This window comes from Miniopterus schreibersii (genome assembly GCF_964146895.1).
Source record: "Miniopterus schreibersii genome assembly, chromosome: 21".
Taxonomy (NCBI): domain Eukaryota; kingdom Metazoa; phylum Chordata; class Mammalia; order Chiroptera; family Miniopteridae; genus Miniopterus; species Miniopterus schreibersii.
The window spans coordinates 11,532,391-11,551,815 of NC_138123.1; the positions used below are offsets into that span (position 1 = coordinate 11,532,391).

General features: G+C 53.8%; 1 protein-coding gene across 1 annotated transcript; it reads right to left on the reverse strand.

Annotated features, from left to right (window-relative positions):
* Positions 1 to 4,995: 4,995 nt before the first annotated feature.
* On the reverse strand, positions 4,996 to 18,754 carry CCSAP (centriole, cilia and spindle associated protein). Its single transcript, XM_081123897.1, has 3 exons — positions 18,240 to 18,754; positions 10,690 to 10,958; positions 4,996 to 8,810 (listed from the first exon to the last, which is right to left on the reverse strand). The coding sequence occupies exons 1-3, from the start codon at positions 18,628 to 18,630 to the stop codon at positions 8,634 to 8,636; spliced, it is 837 nt and encodes a 278-aa protein (XP_080980023.1). The 5' UTR covers positions 18,631 to 18,754; the 3' UTR covers positions 4,996 to 8,633.
* Positions 18,755 to 19,425: the final 671 nt, after the last annotated feature.

Consider the following 19,425-nt stretch of genomic DNA (forward strand, 5'->3'; position numbering starts at 1 on the left):
TGTGCCCCTCGGCCCAGGGCAGTCGTCCGGCAGGGCCATGGCAGCCAGGATGCCACCACGGCCAGCGCAGCTTCCGAGTGAGAGCCGGTGCCCTGGCCGCGCTGGTCGGGAAGTGTCTTAGCGTCACCCCTGCCAGTGTGACAGCACAAGGGACATGTGATTTCAGTCATCTCCCCGTGCCTGTAGCCCACGTGCCGTGTTTAACTTGGACAGGTGCGTCTCTGGAAGGCAGGCTACCAAGTACGAGGCGGGCGAGCCCCATCGAACACCTGCAGTCACCTCGGTGAGCTCCTCGCGGGAGGACGGTGTCCTTACACCTCTGGGGACAAAGAAAAACAAGCCTGTTCTCTCTCAGCTCCTTTCTCTCACTTCTCGATGTGTGTAAATTTTCTTTTGAAGAAAACTAGCATGAAGAAAACAAACTTGCTGAATTTTACATCTCCAAATAGCATGGAAGGACCTACTACAGATGAGAGTAAAATGCTGGTTTCTCTATGTTGGGTGGGGAGCCCGCAAGTCATTTTACGTTGACTAGGAGATTTTGTAATGTGGTTAACTCGGGGTAAGTCTACTGTATCTTCCCTTTTCCAGAAAAGTCCTCATAGTGCTTTCTGTGGCCAAAAATTACATCGCATCCCTTCACACTAGGCCCATTTTGGGGGGGAATGGTGCTTGGCATTTCTCTGGATGCCCCTTGCTTTCCATGGCCTCTGCCTTCAGCCGGGCCCTGTGTCCCCCTCGCCTGGGGTGCACCTGCTGCTCTAAGTGTAGGGGGCAGGGGGACATTCCTGCTGGGAGCTGCACCCTCCACCCTGCACCTACACAAACGCTCTGCTCCTGTCCGAGCTGACCCTTCTTTTGGCCTTGATCACATTGATCCGTACATTGTCCTTACTTGTCCTCTCTGGGCTAAGACCTCCCTAGGACAGGGCTGCCTTCTGTGTGCCCCATGCCTGGCACATAAGAGGGACTCCAGTGCTCGTGGGAAGGACAGGTGTGAGTCAGTTGTGTCCCCAAGTCTTTCTAAAGTACCTGATATCCAGCCTACTCACTCCAGGATCCCTTTTGGCCAAATCCCCCAAAGGTGGCCTATGATCCTGCTCAATCCCCTCCTCTCTGGGAAGGAGCTTCGTAACATCCGGGTGAGCTCACCAAGTCAGCAAAACAGGAGACCCCAGCCGCTGTCTCCCCACAAAGATCAACAATAGGACAGCTCTCCAGAAACAACAACATCTGGGAGAGCTCAGGGGTCCACTGAAACTTCAGCAGCACAAAGCACCTGAGAAGAATGACAGAGGGAAGGAAGAACAGCTTCATTGTGCCTGCACCGCCCGGCCCCCCATGTCCCTCAGGTCGGCCCTGCCGACGTGACACCAGGAGGGAACCCCCAGCTAGAAAGACCCGCTCACTGGGAAACGAGAGGGGCGAGCGACCAGCTTCCCAGCCTTTCCAGGCACCACATGGACCTGCTTCAGTTTCACCCCAGCCAGAGGCCAAAGCTGAGACTACGGAGATGGCCGGGAACAAAGGAGGGAGGAGGTATCGCCACGCAGTGGGAGCCACCGTGGTTGCCAGTACCCTGCTCTGCGGAGCCCCGGCAGTGTTCCCCACTGAAGGAGTCAACGGCCAGCACCTGCTACGGACCCGCTGCAGATCTCACCAGGGACACTCCCCTCTGCAGACACCAGCCACCTGCAGCCCTCCCCACGCCCTCCCCCTGCCCCCACCTGAGCCCTGGATCTGCACTGGCAGCCGGCCCAGGCCTCTGCAGCTACAAGAGTGCAAGATGCCAGCCTAGGCCCCACGGCTGCCCCCCCGCCACGGGCACCCTTGTGGCTACACCTTCCAGCTACGCACTTGCAGGCTGCCAGCCTGACATCACTGGCCTACCCTGCAGTCATGGGTGTGCACACGGACAGCCCAGCCCCGTGGCTGCTTGTGGGCCTGGCCCTGGCCCTATCTCCAGTCACTGGCCTGCACACTTGACTCCGTTGCACCCCCCTCCTCCTGGCTGTGCCTCTGCATGCCCCCAGCCTGACCCCCATCACCAGCCTCTGGTGTTGTGCACACGCCCTTGGGGAGACTGCAGCCATGAGAGCACACCAACAGCCAGGACCCCTGTGGCTCCCGTGGGCCCGCAGCTGACCCAGGCCCCTGCTGGCTTTGTCCCGCGCCTCTACGTGTGTCTACAACCAGTCCCTGCCACTACACAGGCACGCACATCTGGCCTCCAGAGCCAAGCGTGTGCTCTGGCAACCGCTGTTGCCTGCCCTGGTCCCTGGCCACTGGACTGGAGGCACCCCTGAGGACCCCACAGTGCTCGCCAAGGACCACACGGCTGGTGCTGTGGGCCTCAGTGGCCCGAACCAATGACACGCGCCACCCCCCCCAAGACCTGGAACCACCATGTGCCCCTGCACCCGTCCTGGGGTCACAGCAGGCTCCCGCGTGCCCCCACCCCCAGGTGGAGGCCTTTCCTTACCAGAGTCAGCCCACAGTCTGAAACAGGCGGCTGCTTCTCAGGGCCGCAGGGATCACAGAGAACCAGGCAAACGACCCCACCCAAGGAACACGTCAGCTTCCAGAAACTGACCCCAGAGAAACGGAGGCACGTGAATTGCTGACCAAACATCAAAATAACTGTTCTAAAGATGCTCAGAGAGCTACAGGAGAGCGCAGCTTAACAAAATCAGGAAAACAATATTCTCAATTTAACAAAATGAGTTCAACAAAGATACAGAAAACATGAGACAGAACCAAACAAACCGGAGCTGAAGAAGAGAGACCTGAGCTCGACAGAGCGCGTAGCCGTGGAGAAAGTGCCCTTTTATTCTGTAAGCAGCCCGCAGAGGCCGGGAGGGAGCACGGCGGTGATGGCGCAGCCGGGTGGCCACGGGAACCCTGGGGACGTCCGTCCTGCGGGAGGAAAGTGGAGCAGCCTGTGTGTCCTCACGGAGGCGCGAGCACGCCGGGGGCCCTGGCCTACTTGGGAGCCGGGCCCTTTTCATAAAACTTAATGAGCTTCAGCTGCTTTTATTGTTGGTTTAACAGACACGTGAAAATTTTATTCCCAGAAGAGGTTAGTCTTTTTAGTGAAATTTCAAGATTCATACCTTACTAGCCAAAAATGTCAGCATTTTAAGTGTGGCAATGTGCAGGTTCACGACCAGGGCCAGGTGGAGCAGCCAGGCTCCTCTACCCCCGACCCCACCCCAAGTCCAGGGGCCCCCCAGGTGGTTGTGTTCATCATCCCGGCTCACGAAACACACAGCTTAGTCTTCAGGGGGGACATACATTTTAAGAGCGGGTATTTATGTTTCGAGTTTTCTCTAGGATTTTAACAAAACAACTAATAGATTCTTATGGTTCAAAAATCAAAGGTCTCCTTCCCTGCATCACTCCCCCCCCCGGGACCACTGTTAGCTTACGGTCCTTCCAGAGCTGCTGGGTGTAGATACAGAGCTTCGATTACACAAAAGGCAGCGTGTACACAGGGCCTTTTTCCATCGACACTGTACCTTGGAGCCCTCTGCACATCGCGGCCCATGGAGAGCTCCTTGCTCAGGGTCCATCCAGTGAGGTTTTCCTTACGTTGCAGTATCTTCAGCTGTAGTGTCTTCACTTGGTTCCAGCGTTATTCCGAGGGTGTTGGCTCCCGTGTCGGCTCGGCTCTCAAAGCCTTCGCCGAGCCATTTGGATCAGTCCCCCGTGTAGGCCGCCCCTGGTCAGTCGGGGACCTTGGCCCGGCTCAGGCCACGGCCACGCGTGATCAGGACCCGCCCCGCAGGGAAAGTGAGCACCGGTGAGCGGGGCGGTGGTGAACCGGAGCTCGGTAAGGAAACCGTGTGCAGCCGCGTCCCTGGGCTCCTCCCTCTCGGCGCTCTCTCCAGCACTTGCTGGTTCCTCGGGACTCCCCATTTTTGGTCCCGTTTCTGTCACTGAGCCATGTCTTTCAGAGAAAAAAAGGCAGAAGTTCCTCCCTCATACTCAGGCTCCTGGCAGCCACAGGATGGCCTGGGGGCTCCAGCAGGAAAAACGGGGGGCGGGGGGCACTTCCCCACTGTCTCTGGGTGTTCACAGTTCCTTTCTGTCCCTCAAGCCAGACTTCGAAGGACCCTGCACCGCCGAGCCCACTGCTGTGTTGTCCCCAGGCTGGGAGCCACCAAGTTGTTTTTATAAAGGTGCAGCCGCCCCCTCAGCCGCTCCTGGTTCTCGGGTGCTCCTCCGGGTCAAGCTGGCGTTTGCTCCTCAGAGTCCAGGTTCTCTGGCTGTGTCCAGTGAGAGCAAGACGGGGGTGTGGACTCCATCTCCCCTGGAACCCGAACCTTCCCCAAGATCTTAAGTGGGAAACTTACGGAATGCGTATGGCGTTCACCCCCACTTCTGCAAAAATACGGGCACGTGCACCTCCACAGAGAAGCGCTTGGGCAACGATCCGGAAGTTTATGCACCAGACTCGCACCGGTTTCCTCCAGGCAGGGGCACGGAATTTTCAAGAGAGGGTGCTACTGGAGGGAAATGTCATCTTTACTCTATACTTACTTTTTAATTACTTTAACCATAAACTACTTTTTTTAAAAAGTCCTCACCTTAGGATATGTTTATTGATTATTAGAGAGAGGAGAGGGGGGAGAGAGAGGAACAGTGATCGGCTGCCTCCCCTACTCACCCCGACGGGATCGAACCCACAACCTAGGTATGTGCCCCGACTAGGAATCGAACCCACCACCTTTGGGTGCACAGGGTGACTTCCAACCACCCGAGCCACACAGGCAGGGCCCTACAGGACTACCTCTGCAGTTTTCGAAACAAGAGGAAGGTGTGAGGTAACAATGGGAAAATGCAGAGCTGGACTCGACACGTTCACGGAGCACGTGACTGACGTAGCCGCGTTTCCCCGATGCCAGCCCCCCAGGAGCCACTGCGAACGCACATCTTCTCCGACGCCGACGTACTGATCTGAAGTAATGCCCACAAAAGAGAAGTTCCAGCCTGTAATATTAACTGAGTTTATTCACATTTTTTCCAAGTAACTGTGATACTAAATATAAGCAAAAAGCAATACACAGATCTTACAAAACACAACCCCAAACCCCCACTGCCCGAGCTTTGGGATTGTAAGTGCCCAGGCTTTTTGCTCCGGAATCTCAGCGAACGCAGGCCTCACAAGGACCTCAGGACACGGGGAATTCTGATTATTTTTCTTAAATCCAAAAGGAAGCTTCTGAAGTCTTCCTTCAGGTGTCTTGCCTTTCAAAATGGAAATAAGTACTGAAGGAGCCGCTGTTTCCCATCTCACAGGAGCAGGCTTGAAGGGGGCAGATCTGGGCCTAAGTCTAGACGTAGCTCCTTGCACAGAATTTGGTACTAAGCATACTAGTTACACTGAATAACCCCGACTTCTCCTAGTGTACAAAATCCATTTCAAATGCAAACATTTTGAAATGGATGGGTCGTATTTTTAGGCGTTAGCAGTTTGATAACCAACACAGAATCAGGCTTTATAAATATTAGCACCATTTTAACGAATCCAGTGAAATGTAAAATTACCCTCTGAACAAGTTTTTATCGAAGCAGTCAACGAGAAAAGGTTTTATTTCTAGGATACGCTTCACCTCACTCCCTCTTTGTCGATAATACTTCCGAACATTTTAAATATCAGGCACTGTAACGTTCTGCGTATAAAGTTTATGCCCAGGACAGCATTACCCATTTAAAGGAGGGACGACGCTAGAGTTGTTTTTTTAAAAAACCAGCAAACTGTGCAGTTTCTGTTTTGGATGTTATGATTTCCAATAACCTGAACAGCCGCCATTCTTCCGTGTCATTCAGCTGAGTTTCCTGGCATAAAAATGACAAAGCTGTCACATATAAAGCGGCATAAACAAGTGCCTGCCTCCTCAAGATGAGCAGTTAAGATCAACTATACCCTCTCGTGCCTTTAGTAAACTTTAAAAATGTTGATGTGCTTAGAAATTTTCTGGGAAGGGGTGGTATACATATTACCAGAGGCACCACGTAAGAGCAGGGGTTTAGGTTTAAAAATACGTATAAAAAGCATTCATTCCGACTTACTGGTCTTCCACGTGGGCCCAGCAGAGCAAAATGCTGCTCAGGAGCCTGTTGCTTCCCTCAGTGAAAGCCGCACAGGAACTGGGCAGGTTGTTCTAATTAAGAGCTTCAAACCAGCATTTTGAAAAGAAAGTCTGTACAGCAATGACTTTATTCCGTATTTTAAATATCATTGGATTCTCAGAGCAATTTTAAACCATCTCACTGTCTTGCAAGTTGTCCCAAGAATTAAAAACATGATTAACACAAGAATCTCTAGACCATCAAACTGTTACAACTTAAACAAATTCATAGGCTCAAAAATTAACTTTCACCCCTACAGAGAAAGGAAGGAACCCGAACCTACCGACTTAGACACAGAGAAGGGGACCCCCGATTAACTCATGATTTCTTCACTGCTCCTGCACGTTACAAGTACTTTAAAAACCATGTTCACTTGTCCTTTATTTAAAAAGGGGGGAAAGGCCAATATTGCCTTCTCGGTTTCCCAGACCTCCACCTGGGGGTCTCTAAATAGGGGCCTGTTTTCCGAAGGCGGGGGTGCGGCTGGTTCGAGCCTGGAGGCAACCGGGTCCCTAAGGCGGCCGTCAGGGCTGGGCCTGCACGACCCCAGGCTCTCCTCCTGCGACTGTCAGATGCAACATGAGCTGGAAGTGGTTCGAAAGGACTGTTCACAATCAGCCACACCACCCAATGACATTAATTTCCTCTCTCGGGTACTTGCAATGTTTAAGGACTTAACAACAGCAAAAGTCACCGGAATTACTGGCGAGGTTGTTCCGGACAACGCACAGGACTTCCTCTTATTAAATACACATCTCAGTGATTAGGAGGAGAGCTCGTTCTCTCTCTAGAATAAGTCATCTCAAAACAATGCAAAATATCTAAAAAGTCTCTTTTTTTAAAAAGCTCATGATTCTTCAGTATGAATCTTCAAAGCTTGATCCAGTTGTAAGTGGACGTTATGTGAAGACTTTATGTGGAATAAAACATAGTTGTGTCCTAAAAAGTGACCATACTTATTTAAGGGAAAAAATAAACAAGAAAAAGCCCAGCCCGCGTGGCTCAGTGGTGGAGCATCAGCCTAGGATCCAGGAGGTCGCGGTTCGATTACCGGTCAGGGCACATGCCCGGGTTGGGGCTTGATCCCCAGTGTCGGAGGCAACTGATCAAAGACTCATCATTGATGTTTCTCTCTCTCCCTCTCCCTTCCTCTCTCTGAAATCAATAAAGACATATTTTTTTTAAAAAAGTGACTACTTCAAAGACCCAGAGTACAACTATCAAGGAAACACTCCCGCCCCCGCCCACGGCCAGCTCTTCATTCCCGCCCCTCAGGGCCAAGTTCCCTCGCGCAGAATCCAGCGCTCCTCCCTCCTGTGGGTTCCCGGCTCCTCTGGGTGGAAACCGGTGTTTCCTGAAACCACGTTTTCTGCCCCAAAAGCAAGTGGACCCAGAGGAGTTCTTCATCCGTGCGCATCCTTACTTGGCACCCTCACACAACCGGCTCTCGCACCAGGCCCCACATCAGGCCCACGGGCCGGGGCTGCCTCCCAGCGAGAAGTCTGCGAATGTCCGTCACCAAGGCTTTGTTACCGGGGAGTCTGCGGGGCATCAGCAGAGAAGGGAGGGGAGGGTGGGAGACTCTAACGGGCCTCGGACTGTCCCCCACCCCGTGAGCAGGCAAGACAGTCCCAGTTCCATTCAATGGCATTTCAGCAAGTTCTGACTGTCACTGCCGACCGCGACAGGAGACAAACAGCAGCCCGTGACCGAGTCCTCCTCATGTGCTCTAAGAAAAATCTCACCGTGAAAAGCAAAGCGACACGACCGTCTTTCACTCAAAGGAAATGTCCCTCCTCCTCGGAACACTGCACAGGCGCTTTTTATTGGAATGCACTCGAACGGTTTAAACTATTAAATAAGTGCCTAGATGATGATTTTTAAAGAGAAAGGATGACCCTCACCCAGCCCGGGTAACTCTTAAATACCACAGTCTGCACGAAGGGCTGGGCTGAGATGCAGTTAAGCTCAACTGTTCAGAAGCTACCGGAGCTCTAGCTTCACTACACGGCACCTCGGTCGGCGCTGAAACCCACGGGCCACTCGAGACTCTCTCACGAAACGACGCACAGGGGAAAGGAGTCTTATGCTGAGGCTGGAGTGACCTTCCTGGCTGTGGAATCTGGAAAGTTCTTCGGGGCAGAAGTAGGCTCGGCCTACATGTATGGAAGGAAAATACTGAACGTTAAGCATCTGCAGCCGTTTAAAGGCATTTGGTGTCGGTGTCTTAAAAGACTAAGATGCTCTCAGACAAAAGCCCTGACAAGAATATCAAAGGCTGAGGGAGTCCTCTTTATAAAACAAGCAAACGTCCAGGGCTTCCCCGTGACCCTGCCGCTGCGGCCGGTGCCCGGGATCATCGAGGGAGAGCCATCTTTCGGGCCTTCCCTTAGAAAAACGCGCAGTCAGATGGTTCCCTAAACCTGCGCCCGGCCCCTCTGGATGCTGTCCTGCCGGACGGTCCCCTTTCATTTTCACCCGCGCTTCTCCACGGAGCCTCACGCGCGGGCCGAGTAGCAGCGCATGTACTCCGTGACCCACGGGCTCTCCGCGGGGCCCGGCCTGAGCCTCCTGCCCTTCTCCGCCTCCGCCGAGTGCGCCCGCTGCCGCTGAGCAACCAGTCTCCTCTTTTCCACCTGCCTCCTGTTCTTGGCTCGTAACGCCGATTCGTGAATCTGCGGGGAGGGCGGAAACAAAAGCAGAATGACTTCAGTGGCTTCTGGACTGGTTTGCGAGGACATCTGCAATGAGGCCGGCCGGGTCACCTGGGGCGCAGCGAGCCCAGCCCTTCGTTCCCAGTTCTCCTGCTCACAGAGGCTGCTCCGGGGAGCCGCTCCCCCTGGGTCCTGCGGTAGCCACGGTCAGCGAGAGAGAAACCAGGCCCCCGAAAATGCCCACTGGGCTAAACCTCAGCTGTAAATGGTAAGCAACTCATCTGCATGTGTCTCTAGAAAATGGCTCCGGAAAATTTTTGGATCTGGTTGGCATTAAGCATGGATACGTATCCCATTAAAGGACTTTAAATGTTTTATAGCAAAATAGATAGATAAATGATAGATAGATAAAAATCTTGCCCTGGCCAGTGTGGCTCAGTTGGCTGGGGTTGTCCTATGCACAGAGAGGTCGCTGGGTGGACTCCCAGTCTGGGCACGTATCCAGGCTGTGGGCTCGACCCCCAGCAGGAGGCAGCTGATCAGTGTTACTCTCTCTCCCTCTCCCTTCCTCTCTCTAAAAATATATTTTAACATATATATTTTTTAATCATACGAGATTTTACCACCTCAAACATTTTAGAGCATAGATAAACCCCAGGGTTAAGTTTAACAGGGTTTATCTATAGTATAAAATAGGTCTTTTGTTAAACCACAGCTTTGCTGTCTCAAATATCACTCCAACTAACACCATCTGCTGGGGCCGCCCAGTGAAACTGTGATCGTGGTTTTTAATCAGAATCCAAACAGTCTGCACTTTCTGCTCTGCATTCATTCATTCTTTGCTTTAGGCTAGAGCAGGGGTGGGGAACCTTTCTTCTGCCAAGGGCCATTTGGATATTTATAACAACATTTGAGGGCCATACAAAGTTATCAACTTAAAAACTAGCTATGAAAAAAAGCTCCTAGATCTACTGAATTTCGAGTCCTGCCTGGGGTTGCCTTGGCAGGGCCAGGCCAAATGATTTCGCCGGCCATACATTCCCCGCCCCTGGGCTGTAGTAATAACAGTAACGCTAACACGAGTAATTGTTTTGTGGCTCTACCCGCAAGGACCCTCCCGTCTGACCTTCTCAGGACGTTCTCAGTGACAAGCAAGGCCTCAGTTAGAGGAAACACACTGTTTCCCAGTGTGTCTGAGCAGGGGAAACACCATCGTTCGAATTTAATCCAAAGAGCAAAGGGCGTCTATGGCCGACGGCCAGAGCTACAGGGAAAGCGACCTAAGGGACAAACCAGTGACAAAGGAACCGAGGAAACCCCAGTCGGCAAAGCCGAGGGGACTGGAAACCTCTCCAGACGCCCCTGGCAAATCTGGATGGGCAGCCGCCAGCCCTGGTGTGCGCTTTGTCCACACCTCCTGGCCCCCCAGGAACTGGAGAACCCAGACTCCACCAGGCTCAGTGCGGTCGGTAAACCGGGTCAGGCCCCGGGACCTCCTGCAAAATCCCTCATCTCCAGGCAGCCAGCAGCCAGCACCCTCCTGTTTGCTACTCAGCTGCCCAGCTCTCACCTTCCCTGGCACCACACCATCTCCTAAGATCTGCCATGACCCCAGCGCATCCCAGGGACCACGGGGTGTGACACCCAATGATGGGAATGCAGCCCAGGCCCACCCCCCGAAGAAGCAGAGAAGGGGCTGAACGCACACGCAGATACACGCAGACACACGCACACACACACAGACACACACGCAGACACACGCACACACACGCAGACACACACACACAGACACGCACGCAGACGCGCGCACACGCAGACACACGCACACACACGCAGACACACGCAGGCACACGCACACACACACGCACACACACGCACACACACGCACCCCCGCACACACCTCGTGCACGGGAGCAGAAGCGCAGACGTTGTGCGTTTTCTGGCTTCCTGTGTCGGTCTGTCTCTCCCCCCACCCATACAGAGCAAACGGATGCTTCTTTTCCCGTATTTTGCTTGAGGACCTCTGAGGACTTCTCCCCGCCTTCCGGTTTCCTCTGGCAAACAAGGCACTGGGCTGCTGTCGAGGTCTGACGCCGCCCGGCAGTCCCTCTGCCTCTGTTGTTCCGATCTCTTGTTCGGGTTTTTCTTTTCCGTCTTTTACTGGCAATTCTTTTTTAAAAAAGAGACAAAACAAGACAAAAATGCTTTAAAGTCAGGTCTACACAGAATTCCTTTAAATACCTGGGTCCCAGGATACGTTGCGCTTAATCGAGGCACTAACATTCTCACTTCTAGTTCAACGCACAAGCCTCACTGCAAGCAGAAACGCAGGAACGGGCCAGTACGATCATTTTCTGACCGTCTACCCCATTTTTAAATCAAGAGCAAATACAGCAAGGCCAAGCCAAGCCCATTCAAAGGCACCTACTGTCACTCACACTCTGAGATTCAATATTAAAAGAGCTCTCTGGGGCCTAACGGCTTTTTCCAAACTCCCAAGAGAGACCTACGGTCTCCACGCCTGGCTTCAGGGGAGATCTGGATTTGTGGGAACCACCCAGCAGCTGCCCGAGGTTAGTGTTTAAGTTACTCGGCTCAAGTTCCAGGATCCCATTACACCTGATGGCCCCAAATTATGGGAAATGCTCCGTAAGGCTCTTACACGCTCCTTGTAAGACACGGCGGGTGACCTCAGTTTGAAGGGCCCCGGTCACAACAGGGTGTGGTTTCCACAGCTGCTCGCCAGGCACACGGCCTCGCATCCCAGGGTGAGGCTCTAGAGACGAGAGCCCGAGTTTTCAGGGGGGCTTCCCTTCCGCTTGCAACAGAAATGCCTCGGTGACAACCGAGAGAGGGCCCAGCAGCGCCGGGCGAGCCTCACAGGTGATCGGAGAAAGAAGACGGGATGCGGACACTGGGAGGCAAACTACAGCCCCCGCAGGGGGCGGGCGTGGGTGCCCTGGCAGCCCGCAAAGGCTGCGAAAGGGGTGCTTGGCGCCTCGGGTGTGAGATGCCCCTGGAACCACCAAGCAGGCGGCAGCTGGGCCCTCAGCCAGGGGCTCAAGAGGGCAGCTGGCGCTGGAGCGGAGGCTGGGAGCCCGCCGGCGGGCGCCGAGGCTCAGATGGGGACCAGGTCGCCCCGAAGAAGGGCAGAGTCAGGGGTCAGGAGAGAGGCGGGCCCTGGGGACATCAGTCACGGAACAGGCGGGCAATGGCAGAAGCCTCCAGCCAGGAGGGAGACAGAAAGAAGAGCTAGAAAGTCGGAAGGGTAACGGGGGGGGGGGGGGGGAGCAGTTCATTAACAGTGAATGCCAAGGACAAGGCGGCAGGGTGGGCACTTGGGCTCGCGCTGGGCAGCCAGGCGGCTCACAGGGGACACGGGGGAAGGGGCATGGGGGGGGGCAGAGCCCAGCGGGCTGCCAAGCGAACGGGATGGAGACCCCCGTTCCGGTAACGGTGGGCCGCCGGGCCCGCCCTCCCACCGCGGATAACTACAGGGTGCCATGAAAAACCAAGTGTCCGCCAAACGCAAGAAACTAAAGCCTCTGGGGACCATAGGCCTCAAATTATTCCTACAAGGAGCTTTTATTTTTGTTGTTGTGAGGATATTTTTCCACTGAATTTTAGAGAGAGTGGAAATGAGGGAGGAAGGGGGAGGGAGAGAGAAATATCGATGTGAGAGAGACACATCGGATGGTTGCCTCCTGCACATGCCCCAACCAGGGCCAGGGATCGAACCTGCAACCCAGGTATGTGCCCCTGATGGGGAATCGAACCCGAGACCCTTTGGTCTGTGGCCCGACGCTCTAACCACTGAGCCACACTGGCCAGGGCGTTCTTACAAATAATTTCTCAAACACCATCGTGTGTGTCCTACAAGAGGACCAGGCACACAAGGGGAGGAGACAACAGGAAGGACCAGCAGGAGCAACAGACTCGAGACATGGAATTATCATTTACAGACCATGAGATAACTGTGTTGACCCCTCTGTGCTTAAAGAGAAAACACAAGCTCAAAAATATCTGCAGCAGCAGGAAACAAAAGACAGAAGACAAAAGAGACAGAACTTACCATTAACATTAATACTTATAAAACTATCGACATAGTGCCTGGGACAAGATACGTGCGTATGTTTCAAAATTCTATTCAAAAGAATGAAGTTTAAAATAAAGACATTTTCAGACAGACAAAAGCAGTGTCCACCACGGTTATGGCGGAAACGATAACACCCCTTCTCGGTAATCAATAGACCATTCAAACAAAAATAAATTCGGTCTTCATTTAGGACTGTGCTGTCCAATATAAAAGCTACAAACCACATGTGGCTGTTAAACATAAGTTTAAATTAATTAAAATTAAATAAAAGTAAAGATTCAGTGTCTCAGTTGCACCAGTCAGCGTTCAAGTGCTCAGTAATCCCGTGTGGCTAGTGGCTGCCTTGTTGGATGGTGGAAATAGAGGACGTGTCCATCTGCACAGAAATTTCTGTTCAACAGTCTGATTTTTTAAAGTATTTGAACAACAGAATTTAACACATTTGACCTAATGGATGTAGGTAGGTAGGTAGATAGACAGACGGACAGACAGATAAAACAGTTCACCCAACAACTGCAGAATATACCATCTTTTCATGCATAAACACTTAAAGAAATTTACATATCCAAGACCATAAAGCAAATCTTAGTGAATTTACAAAACTGAAATCATATAGAATGCATTCTCTAACTATAGTGTAAAACAAATCATATGGTTGCACAAAACGTGAATGCACTCAATGCCACAGAGCTGTACACTTAAAAATGATTAAAACGGTAAATTGTACTATGTATCTTTTACCACAATTTTTTAAAATTAAAAAAAAGAGTAGTGATGGTGAGCATTCCTTTCTTAATCCTGACCTTGTTAGAAATATTTCTAAATTTCCCTCATTAAGCACAATGTTAGTAGTAGATTTTTGGTATTTGGGCTGCTTCTAAAAGATAAGCATGTTTCCGTATTTATATATTATACATAGTTAAACTTTATAAATTTTTTCTGTATTTAAAAAGTCATAATGAAAATTAGAAAATGTGCTTAACTGAATAAAGACACTATGTAACAAAACTTGCATGATACAGCTAAAGCAGTAATCAGAGGGAAATTTATAGCCTTAAAATCAATACTATATCAAAAAAGAAAGGCAGAGCAAAAAAAAAAAAATCAATGATCAGCGTCATCTTAAAAAGTCAGAAAAATAAGCTCAAAGAAAATTAAGAGAAAAAAGATCATGAATTAATGAAAACATATAATAAACAAAGAAGACCAAATATGAGCCAAAGATTGACCCCATAAAAGAAGCCATCATAGGCACTGAGTCCCCAGGAGCTGAGCAGGGCTACTGAGGACAGGACACTGTGGACATCACTCACTCATAGGGTCACCAGGAGTTAGAGCAGACTCAACGTCACGTAACACACATAATAAAGAAAACCTACATAACCAACAGTTAGTTTGGGAAAAAACTAATAGAATTCACAAACTTCAGGAAAAATATAAACAACAAAGAAAATGTAATCAGAATGGACTACATGGCTCACCTACAAATACTATTTACACAGCCATGGAAACTCAAACACAGAACAATGCTGTAAAAGTAGTTTTATAGTTCACACTGTGGGACAAAACAGGCCTGGGGGTGGGATGGCAGAACTATGATCTCGGGCTAAATCATCTCCCACATGGGGAGTCAATATATAATATAAAAAAATTTTAAAGCCAACAATTAAGTCTAAATGGGAGGAGGGTGCCCAGTGCTGAACAAGAAGCTAAAAGGAGCTGGAAGGAGCGCCCCAGGGGCGCGGTGGCAAGTGGGTCAGGAGGACTTCTTTTTCTTTTCAATGTTTTTTTAAATTACACATAGGTATAAATTTGCTAAGTTAAAATAAATTTTAATTTTGAAAGAAATGTAAATACGAAGAAAGCAAATGAGACAGTCTAGACTGCTCTTCAGAACATGTTGGCTGTGGGAGGGAAGGAATCCACAGTTAACAAGCACCCCACCCGCACCCCACCCGCACCCCACCCCACCCAGGGAACCCCATGCAGCCTGTCAATGCCCATCTCTTAACTAGAACAAGCCGCCAACAATCAACGGACATGAGAAAACTCCCTAACGTGAAATACAGGATTATAGGGAGAGGGGTGGGGAAACAGAGACTATGCTGAAGAAACACGCAGAGAGAAGAAAGTGAATGAAAAAGCTCCTAGTAATATTCTCAGGATAAGAGAAGATGCTCTATCCGTGCCTCAGGAACAGAATTCTGTTTTTAAGGAAAGAGGAAGGGGCCTGGCCAGGGTGGCTCAGCTGGTTGGAGCTTCATCTCGCGTCACACACCAAAAGGTTTCACGCCCGAGTCCCGGTGCGGTGAGTACAGGAGGCGACCGGCTGATGTTTCTCTCTCTCTCTCTCAAATCAATAAAAACATATCCTTGCGTGAGGATTAATTTTTTTAAAAAAAGAGGGAGAAAGGCCCAGAAAACAATTCCAAGAGCTCTTAATAAACAGCAGCCCACAAATGAAAATGTAGCAGGAGAGTTGGAAGATAAGATTGAGAATATTGCCCAGAAACATGGAAGATGACAGATGGAAAGTGGGAGCGGGGTGGGGGTAGAAAAATTAAAGAATAAATAAATGAAGTCTAACATCCAACTAAGGGGTTCAGGGAGGGGCGGGGGAGAGAGAAACAATTCAAGGAAAGTTCCCAGAATTACAAGACATTAGCTCAACGGCGAGGACCCACCAAGCACGCTGGAGGAAAACAGATCTAGAGCAAGGAAAAGTTTCAGAACACAAAAGACAAAGACAAGAGGCTCCCCGGCTCCCGGGAGGGGAAGGTGTTATCTGCAAAGCATCGAGAATGAGAGTGACACGAAACTGCGATGGCGACATCAGACGTTGCAACACAATCCGGCGATGCCTCCCGATTTTGAGACAATTACTTCCAACCTAGAATTCCGGGCCCAGCCACGGCCTCACTGAATTGCGGGGGTAGAATAAAGCTCTCTTTTGGCAAGGCAAGGTCTCAAGAAAATCAACCCCTCACGACACCCGTGCTCAGGCGGCTACTGGAAGATACGCTCCACCAGGAGGCGCTAAACCAAGAAAGAAGAGGACCCGAAAGCCACCCAACAGAGGCTCCTACCCAAGAAAGAAGCCAAGGAGTCCCAGGGTGGTGGCCAAGGGCCCTCCCAAGACACAGCCAGGCACCAGCTGCCAAGAGCAGCCACCAGGCCAGATGGAAGTAGGTCAGAGGCCCTGGGAGGGATGTCTTAAGATGTCTAGAGTGATAGTGAACCTGACGTGCGGGCTGCTCTGTGAAAAAAAAGGAAAGAAAGGGGAATGATAGCAAACAATGTAGGGCAGCTCTGACCCGCATTTGCACCGGCACAGCGCTGTGGACACTCATTGTGAAGCCAACAAACCCCATGACGCCTGTACCTGGCGGGTGTGGGGATGGGCCGTGTGCATGGGCTAGGAGGGGTAGGAGGAGAGCCAAGAGAGGCTGTTAAACACGTAAAACACTCAAGGCATGTCAGTGAAAGCAATGTCACACGGAGTAATAGAAATAACCACCAAAGGAAAAGCCGGGGGAGCCGTAAGTGGTCACAGGAGGAACAGCACAATCGGGGTGTGTGGCGGGCGCTGCTCTATCTTTGTCATAAGCCCTACAGAGCTGTATGATTCTACCTGTGCCTGTGGCTTCAGTAAAAACAAGAATTAAATGTTTGCATTTTGCAGAAATTCAAGAGTGCTCTACATTCTGGTTTATAAAACCATCCACTTAAAAACCAGGATTTCCAGTCGCACCAGACACAGGCATCCAGGGGAGCTGTGACAGGCAGGAGCAAAGCGAGTGGGAGTCCTGAAAGCAGGGATCCTCCTGCCTCCTCCCTGGCGCTTAACCCAGACATACCGGCAGAAACCACTGACCTAAGCCACTGGGAAGAGTCGGTGTCTCTAAGGAAACCAAACTGAACCATGAACTCAGGCAAACGCAGGCTCCATCCATACTACAACGCTACCTAAAAACTGTCTTTTCACACGCAGGAAAATAATTGGCAGCTCTTTGCAACGCATGCAAGGGAAGGGAGTCAGGGAGAGAGAAAAGCCCATTCGGCCTGATAAAGCGCATCTCTTCACTGAAGGGTAGATCAGTGCCCACAGGAATGAACTGGAAGGAATGTCCCTACCCCCTCCGCCCTCTGATATCCGAATTTCTAGCACAGGTCACTGTTATCTGGCTTCCAGATGGTCCGGAATCTGTGGGGATCCACAGGTAACATGAGGATGGAGAGGCAGCTGGACCACACGTGCCCGAGGCCGTGTGACAAGAGCAAAGTCGCCGGGCTCGTGGGCAGATTTCCTCCCCTCCTGGGCCTCGAGGAGTCTGACAGTTTGACGAGCGCTCACAGCGTGGTGAGCAAACAAAACGCCACTGTTCGCGCTACTCTTCCACCGCCTCATCCATAAAATTGGGATAGAAATTATGGTTCCTACCTCTTACGAGTGTTCTGAGCCTTGAATGAGAAAATACATATCCTAAGGCAGTGCCTGGATGTGTATTATGCTCTCGGTACATTTTAGTTACTTTTCTCACCAGGGCCTCTTTAAAATCGAGCGGCCCTCGCGAGGAGCCGCTGGTTACTGTAGCCGAGGCTTTGCACCTGGCCCTGAGCGCCAGCGAGCATCCGCCCCGCCTCCGCTCCGAGTCCCCAACCCTGCAGCCCTCCGCGCAGGAAAGGAGGTGCAGGGCCAGGGCTGGGACGGCAGAGGCGCAGCACCCAAGGGCCACGCTCCGGCCGCTGCTGCCCCCGCGCGCCCCGGCCGCCGGAGGAAGCGCGCCTTTTGCGCAGCCGGTGCGAGGGGCGCGGAGGGGGCGCCGCGCGGGCGGGGCGCACGCCCGCCCCGCCCCAGGTACGCAGCTGTCCGCATAAACAAATGCCCAGCGCGCCCGGGGCCAGCGCGGCGAGGGCCGGGGGCGCACAGGGGAGACGACAGCCCCATTCACAGCACAGAGAGCTGAGCTCGGCGGTTCTTGGCCTCTTGGGGTCACGTCTGAGAAGCTGATGAAAGCTGGGCTCCTCTCATTAAAAAATGGGCGCTTAGAAATAAACACATGGGGGTTCGCCGGTTCCCCAAGGCCACCTCGGCCCTCGGGAGAAGACCCAAACCTCGCCAAGGGCGCTTCAATGGAGTTGGCAGCTGGCTCAAGCCACCTGATTAGGGAAATAAAAGGGGGAGCGGGGGTGGGGCTGAGATCGTCTTCATTTAGGTCTAGGGGGGCCGATTCTCCGTCCAGAAAAACAAAACAGAGAAAGCGGCTGATGGCAGCGAGAAGCCGGCGGGGCGGGGCGGTTGAGACGCCACGAGCACGTCAGTCCTCCGAGCAGCCCCCTCCCGGGCCCGGTACCTGGCAGAGGCTCGTCCTTCGCGTCCCCGGCCTCCGCGTCCCGGGCCACCGAGTCCCTGGCCTTCGCGGCCTCCGCGGCCGGCTCCTCCGGGGACCCGCACGCCCGCGGTCCCGGCCCCTCCCGCACGGCGGGCTCCGCGGGCGGCGGCGGCGAGGCCGGGGCGCGGCGGGGCGCGGGGCTCCCGGCGGCCGACGACGCCGACGACCCCGAGTCGTCCGAGGAGCCCGCGGGGCCCCAGGCGTCCCAGAGCCAGGGCGCGTGCGCCTGCTCCAGCAGCCGGCGGCCCAGGCGGTAGTGCAGCAGCTCGCGGTAGCAGGGCGCGTACTCGTCCCAGCGCGGCTCGCGGTAGCGCTTCATGTACTCGCTCTTCACCCCGCTGCCCGGGGACATGGTGCCGCGCGCCGGGCGCAGCGCGCGCCGCTCCGCTCCGCGCCGCCGCCGGGGTCCCGGGACACGACACAGAAGCCGCCGAGCCCTCCGGCCGCTGGGCCCGCCGCGACGTTTAAATCCGGAGCCCCGCCCGGACGGGGCAGGCGGGGCGGGGGCGGGGCGGGGCGCGGAGAGGCGGGGCGCGGGGCCGGGGGCGGGGCGTGAGAGGCTCGGTGAGGGCGGGGCGCGGGGCCGGGGGCGGGGCGCGGAGAGGCGGGGCGGGGCCGGGGGCGGGGCGTGAGAGGCTCGGTGAGGGCGGGGCGCGGGGCCGAGGGCGGGGCGCGGGCGGGGGAGAGGGACTGGGCGCGGGTGGCGGGCCTCGGGAAAGGGCGGGGTCCTAGGGGCACCTGCCCGAGAGGCTTCTCTCCGAGGGACCGAGTCCTAAGAGCCGGGTGGGGTCGCAGGCGGGAGGGCGGGGCAGCCGGGGCTGCGGGGGTGGGGGTCACCTCGGAAGGCGGCCCCCGAGCTCGGAAGCCAGAGGCCGCGGGCCGCGCGAGAGGGCGGCGGGAGGCCGGGATGGGGGGGAGGGGAGGAGGCCGAGGAGCTGCGGGGAGCGGGGGCGGGGCGGGGCTGGAGGGCCGGGGAGCGGAGGGGCCTCCGCGTCCTCCGAGCGCCCTCCTGGGGGGGCCTCACCTCCTTCTCGCCGCGCCGGCCGGTGCCCCGCGCGCGTGGCGCAGCAGCCAGGAGCGGCCCGCGGTCCCCGCGCTTTCCTCCCGAGCAAGATGTCGCCGACGGCGCAGCGGCCCGCGCTCCCGC

Bases quoted from the DNA above. Each gene is read 5' to 3' on its own strand.
- CCSAP (XM_081123897.1), bottom strand. From the start codon at position 18,630: ATGTCCCCGGGCAGCGGGGTGAAGAGCGAGTACATGAAGCGCTACCGC. The intron at 10,959-18,239 runs GTACCGGGCCCG...TTTTTAAAAAAG, and splicing joins GAAGGACGAGCCTCTGCCAG to AATTGCCAGTAAAAGACGGA. The intron at 8,811-10,689 runs GTGTGTGCGGGG...CCCTCCCCGCAG, and splicing joins CTTCTGCTCCCGTGCACGAG to ATTCACGAATCGGCGTTACG.